This window comes from Nematolebias whitei, chromosome 1, assembly GCF_014905685.2.
Source record: "Nematolebias whitei isolate Nwh7 chromosome 1, NemWhi1, whole genome shotgun sequence".
In the NCBI taxonomy this organism is placed as follows: domain Eukaryota; kingdom Metazoa; phylum Chordata; class Actinopteri; order Cyprinodontiformes; family Rivulidae; genus Nematolebias; species Nematolebias whitei.
The window spans coordinates 65,383,616-65,394,462 of record NC_056498.1 but is presented as its reverse complement, the minus strand read 5'-3'; the positions used below and the strand labels follow the sequence as shown (position 1 = coordinate 65,394,462).

Genomic DNA, 10,847 nt, shown 5'->3' with positions numbered 1-10,847 from the left:
TATTTTACATTCAGTTAAAATGCTGGCTTCAGGTACCACCACCACTGTGCTGCTCTTTAGCTCATGTTACTCTATAAGGCATGGAGAAATACTAAACGGACTGTCCAGTGTGGTTACATTTTATACAGTGCAAATGGCTCCACTTAGTAGCATATAATTACATGGCAACACTTGACAAATGTGCTTCAGCACATTTGAATAGGCAATGTCCACAACTTTAAACATACATTGTTGCTTCATTTCCTATCAATGGATCTTACAAATGTGGGTCTTTTTTATTGTGTCTTATTGTGCTAGGTTGCCTTTACATTAACTTTATTCAATAATGATGTATCTACTGACAAATAAGGCGCGTTCATATTGTAGTGCATGTTTTTTTTTTTTATATTTGATGCTCGTATAATGTAACTAATCGTTCCTATTGTATCCACTGCAGCTCCAGCTTTATTATTCAGTACATTAGGCATAATTTGATTATTTATGCCACCCTGAGAATTAAAGTGTTTTTTTCTCCTTTCCTTCTTTCCTCAGGTGGTGTTAGTTTTTGCACTCAGCATCGGAGCCCTTGGAATATACTTTATAGACTCCTCAGAGTAAGTATCAATGTGACATATAAGCTGACATCAAAGCTGAAGTTGGGTAATTAGTAGCTGTAATAACATTTCTATTATTAGACGTTAAAGTACCTTATACTTATACCTTGTATTATTGTTATTGTTATTATTATTATTATTATTATTATGAGATTAGCTTTTATACTTTATTTTGATGATACATGGTATGGTATGGTATATAGTTTATTCATTTAAAAAAAGTACAAAACAATTCCATAACAATATAAAAAAGGATACAAAAGATCTACATACCTATGTGTGTCTAAATGCATGTTTACATTTCATCATTAGCTTTTAAGAAGCGATAGGCACATATTATATGAACTCAAACAAACACAGATCTAAGGATTTGTCAGTGGGAGGCCTATCATTTACCTTGGAAGCAGTGACACTTAGCCTTTGTGTTGTAAAGGCTGCTGTGTGTGTGAGCACAGGACTCAGAATATTGTCAGTTTTTGTGAATTTGTAGCTGGCAGTCACCCAGAGACAGATTGCAGGTCTGGCGATGCTCCCATAGCCATTGCAGCAACTTCTATGCCAGCTTGCCTCTCTTCAGGTAGTTAAAGGAATAGCTGGTATTTTAGGATTCTCTCTGGTCTTTTTTTGAATTAGCAGAGTGTACCACAGTGTTGAGAATAGGGACACTGCAGCACCAAACAGAGTTTTACTCAGCTTAATTCACATAAATGATAGTATGATATAAAAATTACAGTCTTTCTCCAGTTGTTCCCTCTTTAGGGGTCTCCATAGAAAGTAACCCTTCTTTTCACTCTATCCTCACTCCAACTACCTCCATATCCTCTCTAACTGCATCCATATACGTATATCTTCTTTGGCTTTCCTTTTTGTCTATTTCCCATCAGCTGCATTTCTAACATCCTTCTATCCACTGCCCCTCCTCTGGATATGTCCAAACCATCTCAGCCTGGCCTCTCGTAACTTTTATCTCCCAGTTCTTCAAACAGTGCTGTGCCTCTGATTAGATCTGTCATTTCTAACCTGGGCCCGCGCCTTTAGCTGTAATAACATTACAGCTAACAAAATAACAAAATAATGTGTTGGATGGGTGGGTCGGTGTTGGGCTTTTGATTGCATCAATGGACACAAGTGGCTGACGATCAAATTTGGATCACCAGCTGCGCGCGGCCATTTGACCGCGCTGACCGGTTAGTTGAAAGAGGTTTAAAAAAAAAGGTCCAGATCACAGTGCCAGTGACCCACCTGAAGCTTAACTGGACTCAACCACTGCGTCAGCGAACTCACGTGACCGACAGCCCAATTTGGATCATCAGCTATGCGCATCCACTGACTGTTAATAACTATAATAACTATAATATTATAATAACTATAATAATCTGCTGACTCTTGTTAATAAACAAGAAATCTTCATTTCTTTGAAATATGTTTTTAAATCATGTCAAACTGATTTTGCTTACAAAACCAGTAAAAGTTTAATAAAAGAAAAGGGTTTTTTTTGTTGGGGGGTGGGGGTTCGGGCCTGTAATCGCTGTTAATTGGTCAGTTTTGGGCTGGGTTCGGAAAAAATTCTACGGGTTTGGGCCAGGCCGGGTCGGATTTTTTAGGCCCGAATGCAACTCTACCTCTGATTATCTCATTTTGAATCTTCTCCATCCTTGTCACACCTAAGGAGAACCTCAACATCTTCATTTCTGCCACTTCCAGTTCTTTCTCCTGTCTTCTTGTCAATGCCACTGTCACCAGACCATACAACATAGCTGGTCTCACCACTGTCTTGTAAACCTTTCTTTTGATCTTTGCAGACACCCTTTTGCCACAGATCACTCATGAAACATTTCTCTATCCACTCCATCCTGCCTGGACTGTCTTCTTCACCTCTTTACCACACTCCCTGTTTTCATGAACAGTCTACCCCAAGTACACCAAGTCCTGCACCTTTGTGACCTCTGCTCTTTGTAGTTTTACTGTTCTACTGACCTCCCTCTCATGTACATGCATGGACTATGTGTGTTTACTACATTTGACTATTGTTCCTTGTCTTTCAAGTGCATACTTACATCTCTCCAAGTTCTCTTCCACTTGTTCCATGTTCTCACCTCAAATCACGTCATCTGCAAACATTCTAGTCCATGGGGATTCTTGTCTGACCTTATTCATTTCTAGATCAAACAAGAAGGGTCTCAGAGCCGATCCTCGATGCAATCCCACCTTCACCTTGAAGCTATCTGTCACTCCTACACCTCTCGTCACTGTCCTGCTGTCCTCATACATGTCCTGTACCAGTCTAACATACTTCTCTGCCACTCCAGATTTCAGTACCTCACTTCTTCCTTCGGCACACTGTCATATGCTTTTTCTAAATTTACAAAGCCACAATGGCGTTCTTTCTGACCCTCTCTGTACTTCTTCAGCATCCTCAAAGCAAAGATGGCATCTGTGGTTATCCTTCTTGGCACGAGACCATACTGCTGCTTACAAATAGTCACCTTTTGGTCTAAGTCTAGCTTCCTAATGTCTTCAGTCCTCTCACTGCCCCATTTCTTCTTGACTAACCTCTTCGTCAGGATAATTTTCTGCTCTTTACTATTCCACCACCAAGTTTGCTTATTATATTTTCTCTATCCAGATGACAAACCAACTACAGTACCTTTCTACCTGTGTCTTTAATTAATGTTGCTGTAGTAGCCCTTTTCCTGTCAATGCTGTCTATCAGCAAAAAAATATTTTAAACCATTGGTTCCAAACCCTGGTCCTCGAGGAACACCATCCTGCATGTTTTAGTTGTTTCTCTGCTCTAACAAATTAGACTCAGTGGTTTAATTACTTCCTTATGTTTGGAAAAAAGCCTGTTAATCACCCTTTCATTCAACTCAGATGTTGTTTGTTTCCTTAGAGAACTTTACTAATTGGCTTTTCTATGTATTTGAATGTTCCTGTAAAGTGCCCTGAGACAATTTTGTTGTGATACGGTGCTATATAAATAAACTGAATTGAAATATATGAAGGCAACAGACCAAGAAGTGATTTAAAGATGAAAATGTACCAGTGAGAGAGTCTACGGGAAGTTAATGATGACCAGTTAACCAGTAAATACAGTGTACAGTGATGGGTACGATAGTTACAGCTGGTTATGAGTCTTAGCGCACCGTGATAGACTGCATCCAACATCTTGTTGATTGCAGTGTCTCAACATCTTCAATGATTGCAAGCACTCATTTTAGGGACGTTCATGTAAATAACGTCACCGTAGTAAATGGAGGGGAGAAAAGTAGCAGTTACAAGGTGTTTCCTAGCATTCAGAGTTAAACTGGATCTATTTCTGAAAAAGAAACCCAGTTTAACTTTCAGTTTCTTTACCAAATTTTCGACGTGGAGCTTAAAAGAGAGATGCGACTCGACCAAGATGCCCAAATATTTGTAGGAATCGACAAACTCAATAGGAACACCATTTGAAGATAAAATCTAGGGAAGGCCTGCTGGATATTGCACGTAATCTGAACAGCCGAGACGTGAATTATTAGAAATGGTTTCCACAAAAAAAAAAAAAAACAATGCTTTTTTCATTACTTTATTTCTCATATAATTGATTTACCAAATGGAACCTTAAATTTACTGCAGAGCCTGAAGTTATGAAGGGTTTATTGGAAAAGGAACCACAGCATATTGACCACAGGAGACTGGGTGATACTTTGTCATCATATTCATTCCTTTTCAAAGCTGTAAAAGTTATTATTTTGAAGTAAAGGCAAGAATCTGTGACTTGTTTTCACTTTAATTTGGAATCTGTTAACTGTGAAATTATGTGCTTGAGGGAAAGGAGTCTGAAAAACCACAAGATACTGTATAAAATGTTCAAAGAAGTAAATCTAAATAGCAATTCAGCATGTTCAGCCTTATCTCTTAGCACCGATGAAAAAATTATTCCTGGCATAAATTCAGTCACAAATTTATACCCCAGGATAAATAAAATAAAATAAAAAATGTGACTCCCTCCCCCATATCACTGCTTTTCTTTTTGTATTTTCTCATTGCCCCATTTTGCTCTCCTTTTGCCTGTGGCCTTTTTTAATCAAAAAGTTGGAATCAAGGCACAATTTTGCATCTTCTAAAAGTTTTAATCTATTTTTCATAGTCAAGTCATCAGAGATTCAAAATAGCCTATGTGATTCAGTTATTGACCTTGATAATTATCAATAAAAAGATACACTGCTTCAGGATGTCAGCATATCTAGTCATCTGAAAAGCTACTACCAGTAACTACCGCCAAGGTTGAAAACAATTTATGCAGAAATGTTCCATGTCTCACCATTTCCCGTGCAGAGTCAGAAACGTAAAATAGATTAAAGATCTATTTGGTTTGATTGTAGAAGTCCAGTTTCCCCTCTCTATCATTTCTTCTCTGGATATCTTGGTGTATTTCTGTGTGAGTAGACCTCCTGGAGGCATTGCCCAGATCTTTTTGTGCTCCCATTTAGCCAAGGCCCATCATCATTGTGATTAGCTCAGGCTTGTCATTAGCTTGTGCACATTCTCTGGGGGTGTGGGTGTGGGGTGTGTGACCGATCAGCCCACCAGAGCAGGTTCAGACCAACGGTCCAAAGCTTGCCTTGTAGCTTTTTATACCCCACAGTAGTTGAAGTGTTTGATGTGATCAACTCAATTAGCTACATGATGGCTAATTGTTTCCTGTAAAATAAAAAATTATATATATATATATATATATATATATATATAGTATTAGGACTAAATCTGAGTATGGATTTGGTCACTTTTCTGAAGTACAATGTCTGACACCTTTCCACCTGCTGCTCGTGTATTAACAATGCTCTACAGATGACCTTCTCTCCACCCAGCCTCCTCGCTATTAAATGTTAATGACACACAAATCAATAAACACAGATTTATACGTTGCACTTTTAATGGAAGCAATCTCGCTGCTGATCATTGAAGGCGCACACTCCAGAGCCATTCAAGTTCAATGGTTTGCTTTACAACTTTTCTCCCATTCTGCCATTTTGACCAAGGAAAGTGAACATCCCTTTTAAACTGTCTTTTAAACAAAATAAAGGCAACTCTAATGGGAAAGTGTACAAATCAGTTCCTGTGGTTACAGAAAAGGAAGACAATTGTAGAAAATAATTGATTGACATTATTTTTTTTTGATTTTTGATATATTTCAGCAGCTATGTTTACATGTGCAAAATTCTTTGATCCGATTGAAATGTATTCGGATTAAATAATCCAAATGTATTGTTTACATGGGCACAGTCCAATCACGATGAGCGTTTACATGCAGCGGGCTTTTATTCAGAATAGAAGTACTGACATGTGCAGAGTGGTAAACTCCTTAAAAAAAAAAACGACGAAGAAGAAGTTCTACTTCCGTGATGAACGTAAACAAACCTGAGCGCCCAAAATGGACCCGCGACAGGTTTTAATAACGGTGGAGACGTTACTGCTCTCCCTGACTGAGCTACAGGTAATACAGACAATTTTGAGCTCTTTCAAAGTTTCTAGTAGAAATGTTGTGTTGCTCATCAACCAATTTTGCTTCCCCAACATATAAGCATCTAGCCAGGTGGAAATACGTGAGGTAGACATATGTTGCACATGCGCAGTCAGGTCAATTTTCCACGATCCTAATAAGATGAACAGATGCACATCATTCTGATTATGAATCGGCATAAACCACACGTCTCATTCTGATTACAAATTCATTCAGATCGAGCTGAATCAACAAAGAATAATCCGAAAGGGGCATTTACATGACACGTTTTGATTCTGAATGGCCGTTTAATCCGATTACTTATGTCCATGTAAACATAGTTAATGATGTAAGGCAGTCTCTGAAAAGCATGGACACACACACACATTTATGTGCTTTATATACTCTATGGAAAAGTGTTTAAGAAAAAGCACCTTACAGGAAAATCGTCTCCGGTCTCCCAGGAGATGTTTTTTGTACTTCCATATTTCTGTATTTGGGCTTTCCTCACAGGGTAAAGCATTGCACACCCCTGTCAAAACAGATAGGCACAGTTGGAAAGAGGAAAATTGTTATTTCGATGCCCTCCTTGTTGAGCACTGAGCAAGTTTGTCAGTGGGCTGCTCTTTGAATGAATGTAAATGCATCATCAGTAAAATGACGTCCGTGTGTTTTCGCACAGTGGTTTCTAATCACAACACTTTAACATACAAAAAGACACCAGTGTTCTCTGCAGTGCACTTCAGTTGCCAAACCAATGCTATTTTCACAGTTTTCAATGGGAAGATACTGCATCCTTTACCACCCACTTCTGAATCTGCTTTAATGCCTCGGCTCATCCTCTCTCCTTCATCCCTTCTTTTTCCTCCTCTGTGCTCCCATGAAACAAAGGGGGAATGTAGGACAAAGTCTCTGCTGGCTGCTCTCAAAGGGATGCCCTTGTTCCTGCTCCACTTCTGTTTCTATTTCTCCTCTCTCAGTCCCACTGTGCCATACATGCAGACTCGTGCGTGAGCGTGTACGTGTGCATACTTTTGCACAGTCACGTTAACTTGCACAACAACCTGTGCATGCTTGTGTCTCTGTAGAGGCCTTGCATGCTGCAGCTCACACCTGTAACTCTATCATTAGTGAGCGATCAGTGACAGCACTGAAAATAGAAACAGTGCTGAATGACTAATTAATGGGGTAAGGTGAGAAATATGGCAAAGGAGTGAGACATGCTTGGTAGACTTTGGGTCAATGAAGGCCAGCCAGTAAAAGGATGTCTCCATCTTTTGGTGTTGACAGTACTTGGATGTTGTGCTCAGAATGCCTCAGTCTCTGTATTGGTGTTAATAACCAGGAAAAAAAACCTTTAGATGTCAACATCATAATCAAAGATGAGGAGCGTTTATGAAACATCATAGCACTGCTTTTACTGAAGGAACCTCTGAGTCATTGGCTGTCCCAGATGTTTTGTTGCACAGAAGCATCTGGGAAGTTGTCCAGGCTGTGCAGAAAGAAGCAGATTGAAAGAATACTTGACACTAGTGATGTGACTGGATTAACTCATTGTCGTTAATTCGGAGCAAACAAACAAAAATAGCTCAGTCAGCTGGTAAATGTATTTATGAACCTTTTGAGGACAGAAGTGAAAAATGTTTCCTGTCAGTACTTATCCTGCAGAAGAAAAATGTTGTACAGCTCCCACATAAAAGTTTGTAGTGAACTAAGCCTCAGGTCAAATCTGGCCTTGAGGGCCTTCCTGGGACAAGAACTGTATTTCATTGATTTGAGTCCAGAAACACAAGATTAAGTTAATCCAGAGACTTCCTAAGTGTCCTGCACTGATCAATTGAAAGAACACTCTCTTTTTTATTATCATTACTATTTTACAAATGTTTTGATAATCAAAGTGTGTTTAGTTCAAACCATTTTTAAATGTTGAAGTGAACTACTCATTTTAAATCAACTGTGAAACAGTATTAGTGATTTTTTAATCCTCGTTCAAAGTAGAAGTCAAGTTAAGGTCTGTTACAGAGTAATTATTCATTTTTTCTTGATCTTCTGTCTAAGACACCAGTGTAAGTTGGTCAAAGGTCAAGTTTCGGTCAACTGCAAGTTTACTGGAAAAGAAATGTCATGTTTAACTTTTACAGAAAGATATTAGAGAATTGACTCCACGAAGTCTCGGTTCTTCATAACAATCTTCTGTCTGTTCTTAAACAATCTAATCGTTTTCCCTTGACTTTTAATAACCTCTTACATCACTAAAACACACCCCTGTTTGGTCAATCGACCAATCAGGAAGTTCTCAAATGAACCGGAAGTGACCTCTTTAAAAGGTTTAACACCTCCTAGTTCAGGGGAGAAGAATGCAGAGAGAATGCCGTGAGTTAGTTCCGAGAGCAGCAGAGTTCAGAATGCTGGAATGCAGAATGCTGGAGAAAAAGCAACTAAGCTGAACGAGAGAAGTTCAGAGGAACTATGAAATGTCTGTTCTGGGATGATCTCACGACTCCGAACGGTTCCCTACTATCCTTACGGAGACGCTGGAGAGCGTTTGAAGGCAACTCTACACCGAAGTCGGAATTATCCTCTGCCAAGGTAAAAGAGTCGATCTTCAACCGCAAAGTGTACCGTTGGTTAAGCTGGGTCCAGAAGGAGCGTGTTGTTCTGGTTATAACAGACAAATTCCCTCACCCATCTCTCTCAACTTAAACTTCATTTCCATCTTTAAACTCTTCTATCTCGCTAGAAATCATTCCAGATATTTTCAGAAATGTCTGTTGTGAAGCAAAGGAAAATCATGGCCGTATGGTTTTCCTGACTGTAAAGCTAATTAATTAAGCTGTTGTTATTTTCAATTTTGCCAAATTAATGTAAATGTTTGATGTTAAACTTTGATTCTGTTAATAAATGACCGCATTCATTTGATGGGTCAAAGAAAATTAACGTCTCACGTTACATTTTAATTTCAATGCACGATATTATTCAGTCCAGAAAAATGAAAGAATCCGTTTAATTTATGGATAACATATCACAGATATATGTCCCATTACAAGTTTCAAAATTTCATCATGTTATATATATAAAAAAACACTGTTAGGACTTGGTTTACTCGTTTATTGGTGGTTCTGTGTGAAAAAATACCAGGCATGAACTTAAAAATAAAACAAAAACAAAATATAAATGATCAAGTTTCCTACACTTTCTGTTAACCCTGAACATTTCCAGGTTTCTTTGCCTTTATTGGAATGTAAATAACTATTTTTTTTTTTTTACATTTTTAACAATCAAACTGTTAATTCTTGCAGCTTAGCATGTCACATGGAGGTGATTTTAGTTTTTGACAATGGCTTTACTTATTAATAAGATAAAGTTTTAGTGTAGTGTACTTGCTGAATGTACAGTAGCTGTGACCCTAATTAGTACATCTTTATACAAAGGTATAAATGCTAATTGGAGCAGATGTGACAATAAAGAAGATGTCTGTTTGAAACGCTCGTTGGGAGTTACGTTGTTTGAACCTGACCTACAGCTGTCAGTAGATGGACTGATTGAGCCAAACTGTGCCTTAAGATGGATTTTAGTCTGATCATTTTAGGAAAGTTAAAACAAATCTGTCCATCTTGCAAGTTAGCCCTTCTGTCTGAACTGCAAAGTTCAATGTTATTCATTTTGTTACCTAAATATGACCTGAAAGTGCTATTAACAATGCTTTTTTAAATTATTTTTCTTTTATTAATAACGTGTCCTAATGCGATAATCATATGTAGTAACAGTAAAGTATTGTTGGTCAGAAGTATCATCCTAATGAGATGACAGCATTCTGTTTATTTCAGAAAGAAGTATGAAGTACAATTAAATATGTACAAGTAAGTCAAATAAAATAAAAACATGGAAGAAACTGACAGTTTATTTATGCACAGGTTTGTTCAAGTTTGTTTTTTTTGTAAAAATAATTCTTGCTATTTAAAATTGCATTGCTATCATGACTTTGAGCAACAGTCATTTTTAAAAGTTTTATTTGTCTCATAATGCTGCTCTTTGTGGCTATTTCTAGACAAACTCTTAAACATAAAAGTCACCTTCTAACATACCTTAATAAACTTTATTACAAACCTAGACCAAGAGCTTCAAGGGTTCATCTCCTGTACTTCCTAATGAAAAATCCCAAAGCACAAAATAGACAGAAATGTGAAGAACAAAGAAAGTGGACCAAATCAACAAAGCAAAAAAGCACAATGTTGTTTTTAAAAACACACTGGATGCTTTTCTTGTCCAACATTGTCAAGATGTTTTATAACCATAAGTTCCTGTTTTTGTTTTTCTACTTATTTGGTGCAACTACTTCTGCATTATTTAAGCTATTTTAGCCTTTCAAACAAAACTTTCAGCTAATTTAGCATATGACTTTTAGTCTTACTGTAGTTACTTCTACACTTTTACTTTTATTTATCTTCAGTTTCCCTTGAAAAAATACTTGGAGATTTCTTCAGTTGTCTAAAAAGAATATTTTTTAAAAATGTGTTTCAGGAGACCTGATCTATTTTTGTCTTGTGCTATTTTTAGTTATTTGCTGCTTTTCTGCAACTTTTAGCATTTATCTAGCCTTTTGTTGTCCCCTGTTGCAGAGCAAACGAGGGATTGGAAGTACCATCTGTCCATCCATCCATGCATCCATCCATGCATCCATCCATGCATCCATCCATGCATCCATCCATGCATCCATCCATCCATACATACATACATACATACATACATACATACATACATACATACAT

General features: G+C 37.7%; 1 protein-coding gene across 1 annotated transcript in view; it reads left to right on the top strand.

The window, feature by feature from the left end:
* kcnma1a (potassium large conductance calcium-activated channel, subfamily M, alpha member 1a) overlaps positions 1–10,847 on the top strand; it is a gene marked incomplete in the record, with an annotated part of 198,584 nt that overhangs the window by 100,106 nt on the left and 87,631 nt on the right. Inside the window, 1 exon segment of the mRNA XM_037680098.1 lies at positions 532–593. Within this exon segment, the coding sequence (XP_037536026.1) occupies positions 532–593 (62 nt within the window).